This window comes from Tiliqua scincoides, chromosome 5, assembly GCF_035046505.1.
Source record: "Tiliqua scincoides isolate rTilSci1 chromosome 5, rTilSci1.hap2, whole genome shotgun sequence".
Classification (NCBI taxonomy): Eukaryota; Metazoa; Chordata; class Lepidosauria; order Squamata; family Scincidae; genus Tiliqua; species Tiliqua scincoides.
In genome coordinates this window covers 52,008,921-52,029,398 of record NC_089825.1, presented here as the reverse complement: position 1 = coordinate 52,029,398, position 20,478 = coordinate 52,008,921, and the positions used below count along the sequence as shown (strand labels likewise).

At 43.4% G+C, this 20,478-nt stretch overlaps 1 protein-coding gene across 2 annotated transcripts in view; it reads left to right on the top strand.

Annotated features, from left to right (window-relative positions):
• The first annotated feature begins 1,318 nt into the window (after window positions 1-1,318).
• ULK4 (unc-51 like kinase 4) overlaps window positions 1,319-20,478 on the top strand; it is a 207,984-nt gene continuing 188,824 nt past the window's right edge. For both annotated transcript variants that reach the window (XM_066627918.1, XM_066627917.1), the window contains exons 1-13: window positions 1,319-1,394; window positions 3,395-3,578; window positions 5,071-5,170; window positions 6,264-6,403; window positions 6,508-6,670; window positions 8,936-9,037; window positions 10,633-10,716; window positions 12,221-12,296; window positions 12,422-12,517; window positions 12,699-12,820; window positions 12,944-13,013; window positions 14,511-14,607; window positions 15,883-15,987. In XM_066627918.1, the coding sequence (XP_066484015.1) occupies window positions 3,441-3,578; window positions 5,071-5,170; window positions 6,264-6,403; window positions 6,508-6,670; window positions 8,936-9,037; window positions 10,633-10,716; window positions 12,221-12,296; window positions 12,422-12,517; window positions 12,699-12,820; window positions 12,944-13,013; window positions 14,511-14,607; window positions 15,883-15,987 (1,293 nt within the window). In that variant the 5' untranslated portion in view covers window positions 1,319-1,394; window positions 3,395-3,440. The remainder of the gene's footprint in view (window positions 1,395-3,394; window positions 3,579-5,070; window positions 5,171-6,263; window positions 6,404-6,507; window positions 6,671-8,935; window positions 9,038-10,632; window positions 10,717-12,220; window positions 12,297-12,421; window positions 12,518-12,698; window positions 12,821-12,943; window positions 13,014-14,510; window positions 14,608-15,882; window positions 15,988-20,478) is intronic.

The window sequence follows — 20,478 nt, the reverse complement described above, 5'->3', positions numbered from 1 at the left end:
CAGGGGTGTTGCACTGATTAAGTGCCAAATCCTATCCAATTGCCGGTGCAGCCGTGCTGATGGGGCATGCGCTGCATCCTTTGGTGGAGAGACAGTCACAGAGGCCTCCTCAAGGTCAGGGAACTTCCCCCCCCCTTATGTTGGGGCATCATTGCAGCTGCACCAGTGCTGTTAAATTGGATAGGATTGGGCCCTAAGCCTGTTAAGCTTTGGGTTGGTGGCATACACAGAGGTGTCTGAAAATGGTGTCATTTACCTTACTCAGAAGTAAGCCCATTGTGTTCAGTGAGACTTGGGCTGTAAACCTATCTTACTCACTGGGAATAAAACACCTCTATTTATACAACAACCACAGAGAACAAACAAAAAGTCCAGCTGGATCAGGCCCAAAGCCCATCTAGTCCAGCCTCCTAGACTTCACAGTGGCCCACCAGATGCCTCAAAGGACACACAAGGCAACAAGAGACCTGCGTCCTAGTGCCTCCCTTGCATATGGCATTCACAGGTACCCACTTCTAAAATCAGGAGGTTGCAGTGCCCATCATGGCTTGTAACCTGTAATAGGCTTTTCCTCCAGAAATTTGTCTAATCCCCTTTTAAAAGCACCTAGGCCAGACGTCATCACCACATCCTGTGGCAAGGAGTTCCATAGACTAACCACACCAAAGGGTATGTACTTTTGCCCCAAGTCCTCCTTCACCAGGGCTGGTTCTAGCTGGAAGGGGACTGCTGCCCTCTAGTGGTACTAGCCTAACACGATATGATGGTGAAATGCCCAACAGTAACCACCGCTCCCCTCCAAAGCAAGGACTCGAGGGTGACAAGTACAAACCCAGCCCCCGCCGGAGGAGGGGAGAGTCCAATTGGCTCAGACAGATTTCCACAGTAACAGAAGACACCTCCTCACCACGCCTATCGGGAACATCCGGGGACCCACCCAACGAACCAACGGATCTCGCTTACCCCCTATAGAAGAGGAGGCCGAAGCCCCGCCCCGACTCCCGCGGAGTGCTCAGTGTTGTTCCGGCGTCCTTGCGTCGTAACTAAGAGACGGAAAATGGGTCGAACCCATTCGTACTGCGGGGGGAGCCAAACATAGCTCGGCAGTTGGGTTTCCCTGATGTCTGTTGTTTTTTTAATTGGGGACAGTGCCTGACGGGGAGAAAAAGACAAGAGCCACATCTGAGGGGGTGGCCGTTTTCACTGCGCGCAGATACCCCGGCGGGAAGTGCTAACTGAGCCTTGTGTTCCCCTCCCGCGTAGCGAGATGGAGCAACCCGCAAGGGGTGGGGCACGGTCTTTCGGTTGACGGTGGCGGCAGATGCTGCTGCTGGTGTCCTTCCCATGCTTTGTTCCCTGAGGTAGACCTGAGCGTTGGCTGTCGCTGTCGTCAGGTGGGGGTCCAGCAGCGCCCTTCCACCTGCGGCTGGGGTTCTTTCGCGCCCTGCTCCCCCCTCTTTCTGAGGGACATTGGTTTTGCCCCTGCCTGCGGGCTTCTCTCTCTTCCCCTCCCCCGCTAGTGGGTGCAGCTTCTGTGTGCCCTCCTGGGATCAGGGGCGGAGCCAGTGTTTGTGTTGGGGGGGGGGGTTCCATGAGCACTACCAACTCCAGAGTCCAGGTCAACCAGGCAGGTAGAGCTGGCCTGTGGGCTGAACTTGGCGGCCAAGGTTTGCTGGGTGAGTAGACCTGGCCTCCTGCCTCACCTTGGAGCCCAGGTTGACTGGTTGGGTAGCCCTGGGTTCCCATTCCAGCCAATCTTGGGGGCACCAGCCCAGAGGGCATTCCCCTGGTACCTGATTTTGCTCCCCAGCCTGGCAGGTGCCCTTCCCTGCTGGCAGACAGTTGGGGGGGGGTTATGCACCCGTGCCACCCCTTGGATCCACCCCTCACTGAGATGCCTGCCGAGGGAGGGTGCGCCAAGACACAGCTGCCTGTTTGCCTCCCCATGAGGGGCTTTTCTCCTGTGAGGCAGGGTAGATTTAGTGTCTTTGGAACTCATTGACAACCCAATCCTATGCAGGTCTATTCAGAAATAAGTCCCATTGTGTTCAGTGGGGCCTACTAGCAGGAAAGTGTACATAGATTGTAGCCTTATTTTCCTTCCCTGTAAGGCATGTCAGTGGTATTGCCACTTTCCATATGAAAGGGTGGGAATCAAGACAGGTAGAAAGTAGCTTGCCTAATGCTGCAATCCTATCCACACTTTCCTGAGAGTAAGCTCCATTAACTATAATGGGACTTCTGAGTGGACTTGCATAGGATTGGACTCTAAGGCTACAATCCTATCCACCCTTACCTGAGAGTAAGCCGCATTGACTACAGTGGTGCTTCTGAATAGACATACATAATATTGGGCTCTAAGACACCACCTCAGCTGCAGAGGCAAGAAGAGAAGAAAGAAGTCCCTAGTTCACAGCTGGGTGCACCACATGGTGTCCACACCACTTCTTAAAAGATGTATAGAATACACTTTAAAATGTGGCTCTATTACTGGAAATGTAATCCTTTTTTTTCTCGTGATACTTTGATAGGGGGACAGGTGATGGAGTAATGCAACAGTTCTCATCAAACTGTGGGTTGGGACCCACTAGGTGGGCCATGTAGCACCTAGCTCAGCCACTATTGAAAATACAGAGCTGTAAATACGAGGTACAGAGCTGCTGGGCAGGACGGGCTCCCGGTGGGGGAAAGGCATGGTGCTTTGCCCTGAATAAGTGGAAAGATGGGTTGCTGGAAAGTGGGGAGATCTGTGTGGTTGGAGAAGAATGCAACTCTGTGTTCTGCTTTGACTTCTGAATTGAAATCTTTGAATTCCAAGCTATGCAAAATAACAGCATTAGCATGCTGTGTAATGGGACCTTTGGCTGATTACTGCTTAGATTTGAAGCCTAAATTGATGTGTCACTTCCTGCCATGACATCACTTCCAGTGGGTCTTGACAGATTGTCATTCTAAAAAAGTGGACCCTGGTGTTGGAGGGTCCAATGGAGTAGTGAATACACAGAAGGCAAAATGGACTATGTTTATATTTTTGGAACTGTGCTAATTTTTGTACATGTTTCCTGATATATTATGGCATTTGTCTTGATGTGTTATCCCAAAGTAATAGCTAAAACACAGTATTTGGTTAGCTTTTGTTGAGCTGACAGGTGATACAGTAAATAAAGGAGATACAGCTAAATATTTAGTTATGGGGCTTTGATGCTTTGTGGTAAAAGATAAAAGTACACTACTCAAATAGTGTGATAACCGGACTCTTGTAGTGCAGGTTGTGAAGATATATTTAGTATTATAGAATATGTAATGTTGCATACTTGGAACTTTTTGTGTACTAAGAATGAATGTGACCACTTTTGATATATTAAAATAAAATGACTTTCATTTTGTTTTGAAGGTGATGTTTTTAACAAAATCAAAATACATAATTTGATGTATGCAATATGGAGAATTTTATTTTGTATGAAGAAATTGGAAGAGGAAAGAAGACAGTCGTTTATAAAGGCAGAAGAAAGGGAACAATTAATTTTGTTGCCATTTTGTGTACTGATAAATGCAAGAGAGCTGAAATAACAAACTGGGTAAGAATTATATTGGTTGTTTTGGGATTAGATTACTTTATGGGTAACAACATATTTTATGTCACAAGCATTTAAGACACTGAGGGTCAATCCTATCCAACTTTCCAGTGCTGATGCAGCCCTTGAGTACATCTCCGGAGTGGCCCCCCACCACAGGATGCAGTGTGTAACTTGTTGGCACAGCTGCATCAGCATTGGAAAGTTGGATAGAATTGGGTCCTGATTGAAATGTACTTTTCACAATATACAATAAAGCCATAAGGCTTAGATGTTCCAAATACATTTACGAGTACTTTGTAGTTCCTTTGTAAGTTTGAGGCAATTCTTTTCTTAAATTTTAGATGTTTTCAAATGGGATAGACCAGAATTGAATGTTCATACTTTATTTAGTCAGAAAATTCCTGCCTTCTGGAAAGGTAATTCTTTGTGAATGCAACAACTATTTGTGTTTTTTATGGGCTTAATTGTTAGTGCATACTTTCTTGGGCAATTCATGATGGCTGTAATTCTCAGGCAACCAATAAATGTGACTGTAATGTAGTTTTTGTCCAAGCTGTTGATATCACTTATCTAATTATATCATGTATTTTTGGCACAAAAACACTGTAATTACTGCAGGGTCTGTGGTTTGTCAAATGAGCTTCAAACAGGGCAATCATGCCAACTCTTTATTACTCAGCTTGGAAAAGCTTGGGGTGGGGGGGAGCTTTTAGTTTTATAAGTTGTATTTCACTGTAAAGAGGATGGAAGGCAACAACAGAAGTCTACATACATATATGGTTTTACCTCTACCGGTCCTGTGAAGTTTTATCAAGTTTGGATGAAAGAAATGCAATGACTAGATCCAGGTGTAAAGCAAAACTATGGTTGGTTTTAATATCTGAATGTGCACCTGCCTGCAAACCACAGTTTGTTTGGGGCCAAGAAACTACGTTCAATTGCAGTTTGAAAATTGCAATTTATGAACTGTAGTTTGTGTCTGAACCAACAGGCCATTGTCAAGCCACAGTTAGGGCCTTTGTAACACTTCCAGGGGGCTGCTGTTTCATGGAAATGGAAGAGAATTTATGAAGTTGCCTCTTCCTCAGGGGAGTCTTACTGAGACTTAGGTCTCTGTTTCAACAGACATTCCTTGAATTCATGCTTCTATACGAGTGACTGCTGTTCCATATCAAGGGTTCTCAAACTCCTTGGGAGTAAAGCTCCCAAGGTAAGTCCTTGCGGGGGGGGGGGGATGGTGCGACACAATCCCCACTATTGTGCTGCTGTTGGGGGAGGGGGCAGGGGCTTTCTTTTACTCACACAACAAAGCAGCAGTGTGCCGCGGGGAGCCCTCCTGAGTAAAGGAAAGCCCCTGGCCTCCCCAGAAGCGGTGTGATCTCTGCCTCTTAAAGGGATAAAGGCAAAGGGACTCAGGCCAAGTTTGAAAACCTCTGCATTATGTGCTTGATCCTTTACCAGCCCAAACTGACTTATGGATAATTTCTTACAGGTACGTCTTACCCATGAAATTAAGCACAAGAACATAGTAACATTTCATGAATGGTATGAAACAAGCAATCATCTCTGGCTTGTGGTAGAATTATGCACAGGTAAGATATTGAACCAATACTTTGCATGACAATTTTACAGACTAGCTTTTGGATTTTCCCCTACCCTAAATATCAAACGTGGGATTGAAAGAGGCTAAGGCAAAGGCCTTGTGCTAGTCATCAAAATGCCTGACTTCTTTGTTTGAACAAAGTATTATATATTTTTGGAACTTGTCCTGTGCTCCAAAAACAGTTCACCCATGTTGCATAAGATGTCGGTGCTGTTTGGAAAAATCAAAGTGAAGACAGATATATGTAGTACATGTGCATGTATATAGTAATAACCTACATGACTGTTGGGGATACATTCCTGGAAAGTTGTGTGAAATGGTGCTATAGGAGATGTGTTGCAATCATGCATATGCACACTCAGAAGTTAGGCTGACAGAGTTCAATGGGACTTACACCCAGATAAGAATGTTTAAGGTTGCAGTCATGGTTGATGATGAGGCAGAAAACCAGTATTTGTTGGCCCATGCTACTCTGAATGCACTGCTCATTGGCTACAATAGCTGTCAGTTATGCCCAGGATGAAGAGTGCTGTAACAAAACAGCAGTGTTATGGGTGGTGGTATTGTTATACATTACATATTTAATTATATAACAGGGGTCAAGTAGTTCGACATTTCTAGACTGCAGTCCTATACACACTTTCCTAGGAGTTAGTGCCGTTGAGCAGAATAGAACTTCCTTCTGAGTAGGCATGCATAGGATTGTGCCCCTTGTCTCATAAGTAGAGATGGGAGAAAACTGTTTTTATTTTTTTCAAATTTCTATGTTTTCCAAAAGTTAGAATTGCAGAAAGTGGTGTTACGTGTGTTTATTCAAATTTACATTATAATTATAATTACAATATAATCACTTTAAGAATACTAGGTAGGTGATATAGGTGGCATAGTGTTAGCAGATGCAGCCACAGTCATTACCCCATGCACCGCTACCCCACTAAATAATAAATAAAAACCAAATAAAATGGTGGTTTTTGCAGATTTTTTTTATTTACAAAAACAAGTAGTGCAGAAGGTGATATTGCATGTTTTTATCTTGTTATCCCACCTGTACACCTAAGAGTTTATCCATAAACTTCTTAAAGGTGGATCACTAGAAATGGTAATAGCTCAAGATGAACGTCTGCCTGAAGATGTTGTGAGAGAATTTGGGGTGGATTTGGTTAATGGCCTCCATCATATTCATAACCTTGGAATTCTCTTCTGTGACCTCACACCTGGAAAGGTAAGAGAGTTTCTTCTACTTGATAACGTGATTTCCTGAGTAGTTAACTTTTGTTTAGCATTTTCTTTAACACACTAATTGGTGTTTGTATTTAACATATATAGATTCTCCTGGAAGGGCCTGGTACTCTGAAGTTCAATAACTTCTGCTTATCTAAAGCAGAGGGTGAAAACTTGGAAGAATTTTTTGCTTTAATTGGCACGGAGGAGGGGGGAGGTGATAGTTGTGAAAACACAGAACAAAGAAATGTGAAAAACAAGCTCAAAGGTATGTGGCAATATTTGAAGACAGCAGTAACTAAAGACAAAGATGTTAACATTTGTATAATGGTGATTTTTCTAATTGCTCAATGGGGGAGGGAGGGATAGAACTCTGTGACCATTTACCCTGTCTTATTGAAAATAATGGTACTTGGGCAATTACCCCTTAGAGTAATTGAGCAGACATTTCAGACAAAGAAGTTGCATTCCCATGGAAATTGAGCAAGGGAGTTGCTTAATTGAATTTTATGAGGTCATGCTGGATAACATGTTGTTCCAGGTTTTCTTTTTTGCAGTTCCCTTGTGGTGCTTCCCTCTTTGCAGGGCCAGCCTTAGGAGCTGCAGGAGCCAATGCAAAACATTTTTTCAGAGGCTACCACCCCTGTGCCCCCCTACTCACCAGCATGAGTGGCAGCAGCGAGGCACCCAGCAGTAGCATCATCAACTGCTTCTGGGGGTGGGGGCAATTTCAAGTCAATTGGATCCTGGGGGCAGACAAGAGGAAGGACCATCCAGCAGCAATGCTTAGCTCTCCTGATGATGCTGCAGCATGGAAAATTCCATACTGGAGTGTCCACTGTAGAGCAAGGTACCAGCTGCAGCTGTGGGTGCTCTGTTTGCTGCCCCAGTGCAGGGTCCCTCCAGGTGCAGGGCTCAATTTGACTAAATTGATCAAATTGCCCTAAGACCAGCCCTGACTCTTTGGGTCCCTCCTTTCCTAGCTGTTGCCAGGTATATGACTAGGCAAAGAAGAGGAGGCACTTGAAGTTGATGTGGCTGAGCATCTGTACTTGTCTTTTCTTCACGACTGTTTGTTTGCACTATAATTATTGGAACTGTTCTGGATGTGCATGTTGCATAATTATAGCCTTAGAAGTAAATCTCTCTTAAATCAGTGGGTTTCCCAAAAAATGGGTTTAGGATAGAAGTGTTAGTGACTTTTAAAAGACTGCTCATTAGTCCCTCCATCAGCCTCCTTTACTGAGAATGCCAGAAGCTATTAGTGACATTTTCCCAAGTGAGAAGAAGCCCTTGCCCTCTTTGGATACCATTTTGTGTTACCTGCTTGGGGTCGTTCTCTGGAGTGGATCCAGAGCATGTTTTCATACAAAATTCTTGGTATGTCAGGTTGTGTACCATATGCAATACTCTACCTTAAAGCAGGTCTATTTTGACTGAGTCAGTGGCCTGGTTGAGATTTCTTAAATACTGGCTTAAAATGCATTATAATCCTGGTCAGAATAGCCTGCTTGTCTGTCTTGTACAAGAAGCCTTCCAGGGAGATATTCCTTTTTGAAAGGAAAATTAAAGCTGTGGGCCTTGATTTAGATATTTTGGCTCTCTCAAATTGGAGCAAGTTTACCATCTAATTAAACACAGATTACTTGATATTGGACAGCAAGATTTGCTGAGTGCTGCCAATAAGATTTGTTCACCCTTACACCTGCATCTCCTGATTAGTTGTGGGCACATGACTAAATACTTTTAAAAATGCCCTAATGAGTGTAGAGCCTTCTCCCTTGCCAGAAGTAATGCTGTGCCCTCTGAGGTACTGTATGATAGATTCAGAGGAATTCCTCTGGAGGCAAGAACTTGTGCTTGCTCCGAAGGTGTGGTAGAATCTTTACAACATATGATCCCATATTATCCCCTTTACAAGGACCTCCATTCAGCCTTTCTTGGGGGTCTGCTTGACAGGCAGGTGGATTGGGCTGACTTGGAAAAAATGTGATTTATCCTTTCAGGGGATAAGGAAGATCTTTCAGTGAAAGTGGTATCTCTATCGAATTTCATTATTAAGAGAAGGAGGAGGCAGTTAAATGCAAATGTACAGGAAGGTTAGGGTGGTTTTTAAAAAATTGTTTACTGATTTTATATACGCACACACAAATGTGTGTGAGTGGGGTGTATTGTATCATCGACAATTGTATGATTTGGCCTATTATGCCAATAAAGGTACGATGATGAAAGTGTACCCGGGCAGCACAGAGTGGGGGCTGTTTCACTAAGTTCATGGCAAGTCTGACAAGGCAACAATAGCAAGAGTACTGAAGAAAGGACTTACATCTTACTGTTTTTGCAGTGCCTCCAACAGCTTCCTTTCCTGGGAGCTGATCCTATTTGACCAAGGAGGCCTACAAAATGCAAGGAGTACCTTGTTTAATTTTACTGTTGAAGATCTCTTTGATTGTTGCCCATTTTATTATGTAAACTGTTGGGTCTGTTTTTTGAAAGGTGTTTTATATTATTCTTAAATTACAACATTTTTCAGGTTCACCAACATACATTGCTCCAGAGGTGATAAATGGAGCTGATTTCTCTAGAGCCAGTGATCTCTGGTCATTGGGATGCCTGCTGTATGAAATGTTTACAGGTATTGGAGTCTTACAAATAGTTTGGTGTCATTATAATTATTTGTACTTATTTGTGGTTTTATTAAATATCAATAAATTATTAAATATTAATGTGCTGAAATGTTAAGAGAGCTGATATTCATGTTTATGAACTTGTGTGAGCTCCTTTGCCATTATGGGACTTTTTAACACAGAGGTGTGAATGTAAAATAAGCAGTTAAATTTGTGAACTAAAATTATAGTGCAGGTTAAGCTACGTGTAGCTGCAAAATAGTCTGTTTCAGCAGATTTTTACATTATTTTACTGACTTTCAGCTCACAAACATTCAAATAATTTACTGTGTAAGTATTGTTTTGCATTTAGGTAAATAATTCATTCTTCATCATTATACAGATAATTGAACCTAACTATTTGAAATGCATAGAAAGACAGGTGGAAAGGTAGAATTTAATCTCAAAATCAGTCTTTAAAGGTATAAAGTAATCTCTCTTGTTTGTTACTCAGACTACTGGAGTTGTTGCTTTAGCCTTTCTCAGTTATAATATGAACTTCCAGATTAAATCATAAATCACATCTCAAATTGCTGTTCTGCCAGGTGGTGCTGTCATCATAATGCACTCTGTTGGGTTAGGTTGATCTTCTGTAGTCCTTTATTATCTGATATAATAACTGAGAAGTAGCTATTTTTGTTTCCAAATGTCAATGCGTGTGTTCAAAAAGAAACTCGCAAAGAATATAGTATACTGGGGTTTCCCCCACAATGTTCTTGCATTTTCCCCAGTTGGAAAGCAAGTTGTTTCTAGTGGTTGGGGTTAAGAGCAAAAATCTCCTTTTCCATTGTTATTGCTCAGATGTCATTTGCACCGCCCCCTCCATGGCCATCTTGTGTTTTCTAAAGGAAACATTGTGAGATCTGATAATGGATCTCCTTTGCCTTGTCTATTTTGGCCCATCAGGTAATCCCACTGATTCTCTGTGCATGATCAGTGAAACTCCCTGTGATGTAACAGGTTGTGCGTGCCCATTACATTTGGTGCAGGAAAATACAGACAGGTTAAAACCTAACATTCCATGTCCTCAACATGTATAATTTTCATATTTACTCTTGTCTAAACTCTGTCATCCTAACAAACCAAGATCACAGTCTGGATCCTCCAGTAGGAAGAAGTAAGCTATTTTCAATTAAATGCCCAGCATATTTAATTACTGCAAGTGAGACTAGATTATTTCCCTGCCCTTTTAGGATTGCTCCCCTGTGATAATTTCCTCATGAGACTATGGGCTGAAGATCCACCCCTTTGAGTTCCCCAGGCTAAATCAATTCCATTACAGAGGGATTTATCATTTCCTTCAGTTATAGGGTAGTGTAGTTTCCATACTCACAGCACATGATTATTTTCCAAACCTACTGAAACCCTTGATGTTTGTTGGAAAAAAGGCTATTTCTTGTGCTATATGTTATCAATTTTCAAATGAATTCTAAGTATTGTGTGTAATTGCGGTCTCGCATTTAAATGATCCAATTACCCTTGGTTGATGCAAACAAACATTATCTAAGTATTCTGAAGCTTATTCAAGCTTTTCTGAAATCTGTCCCCCCTTGTATTTTTGTAGGAAGACCTCCATTCTTCTCAGAAGGTTTTGCTGAATTAGCGGAACAGATTTTACATGATGATCCTTTCCCACTTAAGCAACAAGGTAGAGTGATTCTGCAAATAAGTGATTTATAAAATGTTATATAGTGTGGCAAAATTACATTTGGCTTTTCGTATCAGAGCAACTCCAAGGAGAAAGTCGTTCATAAACACATTTTGTATATTAATGGGGAATGTAGCTAAGTAGGAAGACTTTAAAACTACATATTTCTTTTATATGGTGCCTTGACTCAGCATTCAGTATTCTCCTTTAACAATATTTGTGCAATTGCAACTGTTGTGAGGGCAACTTCGTTTTATCAAGGCCTATCATTTCTTTTGAAATGAAATATTAAAGAACAAAATAATCCATCTCTTGTTTTTGCCAACTAAATTGAAAAAAAAAAATGACTAAAGAATGGTCTTCAAATTCAACACTTTGTCTGCATATGATCCCCTGAGGGGGTCTTAGGGTACTTAGTTGTTTCTGAGCAAATAGTCTCTTCTGAGACTAGCAAATTCTGAGACTAGCAAATAGTCTCTTCTGCTAATCGGACATTTGTGAGCAGGGAGAGATTTGTATGATGGGGAAGCACTCTTCCCCATGACAAAAGATAACAGGAAAGTGGCTTGCAGGCAGTTGTCAGAAGAGAGAAGGCAACCAAGGAAAGCTGTTGGCAGTAAATATGAGATGTAAAAAGAATAGACAGTGGAAGTGATTCAGTAGTGACAGAAGAATGCTTTTTGGCAAAAAGGCAGTGGCTGAAACAAAGTGTTGTGGGAATGTGATGGATAAAATATATCTTTGATATGAAGTAGTGCAGTCGCCATTTTGTAGGTTGTTGAGAAGGACAGGTGTTGGCTGAGTTTGTGATGACATCTAGTAAAAGTGGGCTAGTAGGTGAAGTTAAGGTGCCGGAGTGAATATTTTTTTCTTATAGACGTTTAAAATAACTGGCTTAGGACACAATCCTAACCCACTTTCCAGCACTGGCATAGCTGTGCCAGTGGGGCATGTGCTGCATCCTGCAGTTGGGGGAGAAGTCACAGAGACCTCCTCAAGGTAGGGCAATGTTTGTTCCTTTACCTCAAAGTTGTGTCAGTGCTGGAAAGTGGGTTAGGATTGCGCCCTTAGTTTACAAAAACAGATTGAAGCCTGACTCAGCCTTTTTACCTGTGTATCAAACCCATCTGCATTTTTTAGAAATCCGAAAGTAAAAGTCAATCTGAGAGCTAATGCAATGCATTTTTTACATTAAGGCAGAATCAAGCTCACAGCCCCTTCTGTTGTCCCAGTTAAACAGTTTCTGAGGATTACTGGCTTCACTGCTTCACCACTGCCATCTGAGGGCTGGGGAAGTGATTGTCAGGAATTTCTAACTGTTATCCCTGTGTTATGTGTTGGATACTTTTTCTTCCAGCTATCAGTACAGGTTGACTCCCTGCATTTCCTCATTGGGATTTGTGAATTAGTTCTGCTGTGTACTCGCAATATTTGATTGTCTTTAGAATTTGATGTAAAATAATTTTTGTTCCTCAGTAGAACATACTGTGTCATGTTCTTACAGGATCTGTACATCAGAAACTATCTCCAGACTTCCTTAACTTACTTGATTCTTTGCTTCAAAAGGATCCTCAGAAGAGGTATGATTTAGTTATTTATAAGTGATGCAAACTGACAATTTTTTCCCCCAATAACTGGGAAGTTTGTGGTATTTAAATTGCTAGGAGAGTTGTATAATTTTTTTTTTATTTCATTGTATTTAAAGATTGACCTGGACAGAGCTGTTACAGCATCCTTTCTGGAAAGATGTTTTTATCCAGACTTCCAATGAATGTGTGTCTAGCCAAGAAACAAGCTCAAGGTACAGTTGATTTAGAGGAAATGTAAAAATTTGGCTGCTTACAATTTTTTTTAAAATTCAGATTGCACTCCTTCAGATAGATTTTTGCAATACTATTTCAGTTGTGTTACTTTCCTAAATAAAACATGATTAAAGCTGTATTGACTTTGAAGTGCATTTAATTGTCTTTTGTTTTGAGCAGTGATGAATGTGGAGAGCCATTTCTACCTGAAAAATCTAAAGATCATCTAGAGAGTGAAAGAAATTCAAATGTCGTGACCCAAAGAACAGAAAATAAGCAATTTAACAAATCTTTCAAACTGGGTAAGATTATACTAATGCATAACATGAAGTTGGTAATGTGAAATCCAGAACTGTGTGTTTAAAACACTGCAGTCATATACACTGTTTAGGTTCATCCAAGTGCTGCTTTTTTTTTTTTGTCAGAAAATCCAGAAGATTTGCGACCTAAAAGTGCCATTGATGGTGAATCAAATGAGTCTATATTTCTTCTCAGGTATGAAAAAAATAAATCAAATGCTTGTAAAGTTAAATCTTTACAAACTTTTTTGGCAGTGGCGATAGTAGATTTCAAATAAGACTTGAGTTGAATTACAAACCATTTTTTAACGTGAACAGTCAAGTGACTTTAAAAAATCATTACAAAATAAATCTTTTTGCATCTTCTATCTAAATGGTGTTGCTTGAACATTCTGCTTATTTTTGTGTCACTTTATTCTAATGTGTGATGGCATATGCTGTGTATATTTGCAATGAAATAAAAAAATGAGTATCCAGTTACGGTGAGAAGTCTCAGAAGTGGAATCCCAACTATGTGTGAACTTCCCCATTGTATATTAAGCAGGGTGGGCCCATTTTTAAAAGACCATGCAAATTGGGGGCAAATTACTCTCTTGTAGTCTGTTGCCTGACTTCCTCTTTCTTTCATCTATTCTATAATATTGGAAGTGTTTCTTCTCTCAGATAAAAAGTATTTGAGAATGGGATGGTCTGCAGGGAGATAAACTGGAAGAGAGTTCAGCACTTCCCACCTTTCTGTTTCGTAGCCTTTGGTTTCCCTCCTACCTTCTGCTTTATGAGACTTTGGGGCTGTCTATTCTCTAGGCCAGGGGTGTCCAAAGTTTTTGGCAGGAGGGCCACATCAGCTCTCTGACACTGTGTCGGGGGCCGGGGGTAAAAAAGAATTAATTTACATTTAAAATTTGAATAAATTTACATAAGTTTACATAAATGAATATATTAAAGATGAACTTATAAGAACGAATGAAGGTCTTGCAATAGCTCAATGTCTATAAAAGGCATTGCACAAAGCAAGACTGGCCTTTCCTTTGCTGCCGCTGCTGCATCACAGATGTGAAAGAGCAAGCAGTGGAGGGAGCCTTCATCCCACAGCTCACATGAGAGGTCAAATAGTCACCGTCACGCTGAGAGAAGTTGCGTTGGGCCAGTGCGGGCTTCAACAAATCTCTGGAGGGCCAGAGGTTTATTGGAGACTGGGGGCTCCCTGAGGGCTGCATTAAGAGACCTCGAGGGCCGTAAGTGGCCCCCGGGCCGGGGTTTGGGCACCCCTGCTCTAGGCTAGTGCTGAGCAGATGCCCACATTCTCCTCCATGAACCTGCCTCTCTACACTATTAGCTAACATAAATTCACATGCAGCACACTCTATTATGCATGTGTTCAGTACACTCTTAGCTGTCCTTAGCACCATGAGTGAAGCCAGGGTACAAGCCTTCCACCCAGAGGTGAGTCAGTTTCTCAAACTTCCCTCTTGCTAAGATGCCTGGGGGGGGGGAGGAGAGAAAGAGAGTGGGGACTGACTTGACTGATGTCCTTGCTCTGCTTATTTTCCTTTCTCATCCATATAAGCATGCAGTACACAATTATGATTTTTTGTGTAGCACCATAGCTGAGTAGGTGTTATAGAAACAGGACATATTTCAGAATATACACTTGGAATGCAAGTACTCTTTGCTTTTGTATGTCGTCTTTCAGTTCTCGCCCTACTCCTAGAACGAGCACTGCAGTAGAAATTGACCATGCTGCTAATGTTCAGACTCCAAATTTAGCACACAGGACGTCTTTAATAAAGGTGAGCGTAGGTCAGTGGTGTTGCTGGGGGGTGCGGGGTCTGTGGACCGCAATGAGTGGTGCACTCAGGGGTGCTGTTAACCAGAACAGTGTACATCATTTGATGGGTAATGTCATGCAGAATGCATTAACTTTAACTTGTTTCATTATTTATTTTAATATATAACCGTACAGGCCACCCAACAAATCAGTAACCAACAAAAAGATGAAACAAGCTGTGTTGAAATATCTAAGTAGATTTCCATAAATCAGAACTGAACAATGAGACTGATTGTTTCAAGAGCCACTAAGGTGGTGTTATGACATAGCAAGGAACCAATAAGTATTAGTATGAGTCAGCCATGTATCAGAGCTGATACCAGAACTCTTATTCAGTTGTGTGTCATCAGGTTGGCCACTGGTTTTTTGTTGGTTACTGATTTGTTGAATGGCCTGAACAGTTATATATAAATAAATGGCAGTTACACTAACCCTAGTGATACCACTGCATTTAGGCTGGGTGTATGATATTGTAATTCTGTATTGTCTTTAATGGAAGGAGGTCCATCTTGTGGGTGATACAGTGAGCTCTTGCACTGGATAGTGCAACTTCTAGATGCTCTAGCAAAGTTTCTGGTGTAGCTTGAAGAAAATCGAAGGCCCTAGAACGAGTTCTGTATAATAGCTAATGGGGACAGGTCAGAGAAGCAACGGTGATCATAACTAGAAAAAGACAATATTACTGAAGCTTAAAGAGAGAGACACCAGACAGTATCACAAAGAGCTGGAGGTTAGCAGAGTTTTAGCCCGATTCCAACTATTTACTTGGAAGTGAGTCTCACTTATTTTCAAGTAAATATGCCTAAGAATTGTGGCTTTTTATGCAGTAAGGTCCCCTATCTGGAAGTAGAAGGGTGATGGAATGGTACCTGGAGGAAAAGGATAGATCTATAGAGGATGTTGAGGCTATTGTGCCTGTGTGAAAGCACCACCAAAAAACATCCTGTACCTGCACAAAAGTGCCAACGCAACAGTCTGTAAGTTGGATGTCTGTAACTCAGGGAGCCAGTATATGAGAAGTATGAAATTCTCCCCTTCTAGATACTGGCTAGGAAAGCATTCTTATCTGTAAGACATGTATGAGTGAAATAGGAGGTGTTGCATAATATCTGGCATATTTGAATACGCTAATAGAGAAAATCCATTTTGTTATAGGTAAAATGCTGTATATATCTGTTATATAAGCAGTATATAAACTTTCTTATAATAATATTACTGCTATTTGCTTATATTCTAGGATAAAAACACATATTACAGTCAGCAGGATATGGAATCCAAAATGAAAGAGCTTATCTATGTGGAGTCTGATCTTATTGTTACTCCTATTATTGACAATCCAAAGGTACCACACAAACTTGCTCCCCCCTCCCCTACACAGCCCTTCCACTGGCACAGTCCTATACATATCTTCTGAGAAGTAAACTGAACTAACTTCAATTGAAATTATTCTTCAATGAGGATGTTATAGAGATAGTTACCTAAGAGCGTATTCCAGAACTTAGTTTGTTGCACTGTGCAAATGCTGTACATTTTAACTCTTATACTTCCACCTAGTGGCCATACAAAGTTTCTGCATTTTTATGTGAGACTTGTACTACTGAGATGTAGACTTTTTTTACATTGGCTACTTAGCAGTATCTGACATTAATTGAAGCTTCTAGGCTTTGTCATGTTTAGAATCTGTTTAGATGGCTATTCATATGCTACAATATTGTACCTCATGGAATCATTTCAGTACATTAAGATGTTGGATTCTGTGGGCTATTTGTTTTTATCTCACCCTTTTGAATGTGTGTACCTTGTCCCGTTTTGTAAAAGCCCATGAGTTAGGTTAGGATGAGAAATGGTGGTTTTCCCAAAGAGGAAGGAGTTAATTCTGGACTGTGTGGGTTGCCACTCCCACTCCATGAGACAGACTGGGCTTTTTGTTGCTGTCTCCTCCTCTGGTGGTGGGAGGGCACCCCAGCTGCAGCCAGGTCCTACTTTTCTAAGGGACAGGTCAGGTTTTCTGTGAGCTCCATAGAGCTCAGCATTGCTTTTCTTCTCCTCATCCTTGCTGGTCTTTCCACATCCCTTAACACCCTGGCCTCCCTTAATTGCCTCTCACCCTCCCATACACTTCCCTGGCTGAGGTGGGCAGCATTGGGGCTTTCTCACTGACTGACACAACCTCATGGTTGACAGCCCCCAACTCACCTGCACACTGGCGGGAAACCTCTTCTTTGTCCCATTTGGACCAGGAAGACCAGCAGTGAGTGCAGCCAAGCCAGGGGAGCAAACAGCTACATGAAAGAGCATCTGCCCTCGGGAACGCCATCACGTCTTGGAGCACGGGCTCCCCCCTCATCAACTTCTGGCATCGCCACAGGCCGGGAACTTCCCCATGCAGAGCACCAACTTCACATAGGAGTGGTGACTACCCACAGATGTGCTGACCGGGAGGCCCAGCATCAGTGCACCCCTTGTGCAACAACCCCAGGAGCCTCACAGCGTGAACCAGGAGCCAGGAGGGGGTTGCTCTTCTGTCATGGATGTTGCACGGACAGGTAATGGTGGTGCAGGCAAGGGGAGGTGCTTCAATGGAGTGCGTGGGGGGGGGAGGATAGCGGACCCCAGGAGGAGGGTGGCTCCAATCTGGGTCCATCTAGTAAGGGAGGCAGGCAAGCCCCTGATCCCCATCACAATACCCCTGCACTGGTTAGGAAAGCTATGGATGGGGTGCTCAAGAAAGAGCTGCTCTCCGTTATAAAAAAGACTGAAGGAGACTAGAAGACCAAAAAGAGGGTTAGAACCCCGAGACCAGCTTTTTCTGGGCGCAGGAAGAAGGGCAAGAAGTCAAAGGAAGCTAAGAATGCAAAGCAGTCTCGCTCCAAAGAGCATATGGGGAGATCCAGAGCACTGGCTGGCCTCATTCATAGGGGCAGTTCCCCCTTTCTTCTACTTCTTACCCCTCCTTGTCCTCCCCTTCAGATTCTGCCAGAGAGGAGGGGAGTTGTCTGGAAATGAGGCAGAAGATGAGCAAGTCCAGAAGGTGGACAGACTCTTCCCCATGGACCTGCTTCCCAGAATGACAGAGAAAGCCACTCAGTCTTACCCTAGATTCCGTTCCAGCTAGTGACTCTGGAATGCCCCTTTGCCACAAAAATACTTTCCCAAAGGGTCTTGTTAAACCCAAGGTTGTGCATTTCCCAGAGGCCTTCCAGTGGATCCTGGATACGGAATGGGCTAACCCAATCCAATATAAGCATAGTTCCAGGCTAATTGATAAACTTTACTCCCTCCCAAAGAAGGTCTTCCGGGCTCTGAAAGACCCGGCAATTGGCACCCCAGTTGCAGCACTTTTCTCCAATGCAGTGCTCCCCTTGGAGGGGGAAGGGGGACCTATGAACAGCTGTGATAAGAAAGTGGAATCCTCCCTCAAGCATAATTTTGAGGTCATGTCCCAAGCCTTTAGAGCAGAAGCCACCAGTTCCATCATGTCCAGGGCAGCCTTCCTCTGGGCAGAGGAGCTGCCTGCCACAGGGCCAAGTCTATTCAAGAAAGCCAAGAACTCCTTAAAAAAGATAGCCCTGGCAGCTGCCTTCATGGTGGCTTCGTCCCTTGATGCCATGCAACTAAATGCTAGGGCAATGGCCTCCAAAGTGGCAACCAGGCACAAAGTCTGGTTATGTAATTGAGATGGTGTTGCATCATTACAGACCCATTTGGTGGGGGATTCCTTTCTAAGGCAACAAGCGCTTTGGACAGGCCCTCGAGCTGTTGCTGGTAGAGACAAAGGACAAGCACAAGGTCCTCCCTTTGGGCAAAAAAAGAGTCCAGTAAAAATAAGTCCTCTGCTTTTCGTCCTTTTAAACCGAGGTACAGGGCTTGCAATCTGCCAAAATCCAGGAGCAGGTCCCAAAGTGACCCAGATTCAGGATCTTCTTCCAAGTCTACCAAGCAACATCGCAAGGCCTGACACCAGGCCTGGAGGTGACCCATGTTTTATAAGGGGGTGCCTCCTTGGCTTTGCGGACACCTGACACAATACCACCTCACATACCTGGGTCCTTCAATCAGTTTCTGAAGGTCATGCTTTGGAGTTCCAGATTACCCCCCACAACCACTTCTGGTGTTTCCCGATATCCAGGGATCCCCTAAAACATCAGCAGAATTTAAAGCCGATCCATCAGCTACTGGAGATCTGTGCCATTGAGTGGATGCCCAGGCACAGAGGGGCCAGGGAGTATATTCGGTGTTCTTCCTCATTCCCAAGAGGATCAAGGACATGAGGGCCATCTTGGACTTAAAATGGTTGAACCACTTCCTCCAGAAGAGAGAGAGCAAAGTGGAGACCTGGTGCTTAATCATGGCAGCCCTGGAGGAGGGCAATTTCCTGACCTCAAAACAACTTTCTGAGGCTTATTTGCATATTCCTATCTGGCAATCACAGTTGCCAGTTTCTTAGGTTCTGTTACGGGAAAGATCATTACCATTCCATGCCATTCAGGTTGATGGTAGTGCCACAGGTCTTCACAAAGATCCTGATGACCCTGGTAGCCTCCCTCAGTCAATGAGGGATAGCCTTTTTCCCTTACCTGAATGACATCTTTGTCAAATCCCAGTCCAGGAACAAGACCCGGCAGGACCTACCGGTCATAATGGACTGCCTGCGCAGGCACAGCTTCATGATAAACAAGCAAAAGAGTTCAGTGATTCCTTCAGCAGTTAGAGCACCTGGGGTTGCTGGTGGATACCTCAACCTTGCGCATTTCCCTTTCCCATGAGAGAAAGATCCCTGGAGGTCCTCCTGAGATCCACCATCAGGGCAAGGGAGGTGGATCTCATGGAATTAGCCACCCTGCAGAGGCTGTAACTCAGGGGATCTGGGGACCAAGGGAAAGTCAGTGCAGCATCAGGTGGCTAGAATTGTGGGCCATTTGGTTGACCCGACAACACTTCCACAAGCATGGTACAAGGGGCCCATGTGTTAGTCAGAAAAGATAACATGACAGCCAAGGCCTATGTAAACCAACAAGGTGGCACAAAGTTCAGGCTTCTGATGAAGGAGGCCTCCAAGCTCCTCCAGTGGGCGGAAAACAACCTGGCCTTCCTGAATGTGGAGCATCTTGCGGGGGCATCAAACATCATGGCAGACTGGCTAAGGCGCCAGTCTTCAAGAGAAGCCAAATGGTGTCTCCATCCAGAGGTGATCATGAAGATTGCCTCCAGATTCGATCAACCAGTTCTGAACCTGTTTGCATCAAGGGAGATTGTGTAGCTGGCAAGGTTTTTCACAATGGTGGATGCTCTGGAAGTGGAGTGTGTCGATGCCTTCCAATGCATGGGAGTACTTTCAGTTAACCCTAACTTATGTGTCTTTCACTGGGACAAGGTGGTCCTGCGACTGAACCCTTCTTTCCTACCCAAGGTGAACCCTGTCTTTCACAAATCCCAGGAACTCGTGCTGTCCTCTTTCTGTCCCAATCCAGTTCATAGGAGGGATAAAGAGTGGCACACCCTCAACATACACAGGGTCCTGTGCTATTATTCAGAATGCACTAAATCCATCAGGAAAACTGACGCCTTGTTTGTAACCTTCTCTGGTTCCTCCCCAGGCAAGAGAGCATCTGTAGCCTCCCTGGTCAGGTGGTTTAAAGGAGCCATGGTGGAAGCATATAGGGCGTTGGGAGATGTTCCCCCTGAAGGTATTACTATTACTGTACACTCCACCAGGGGGTGGCAACTTCTGCAGGCTTCGAGGGAACAGCTTCACTGACATCTGCAGGGTGGCCACCTGGGCCTCCTCCAGTACCTTCACTAGGCATTACAGAATCGACCTGGCTGCCTTTGC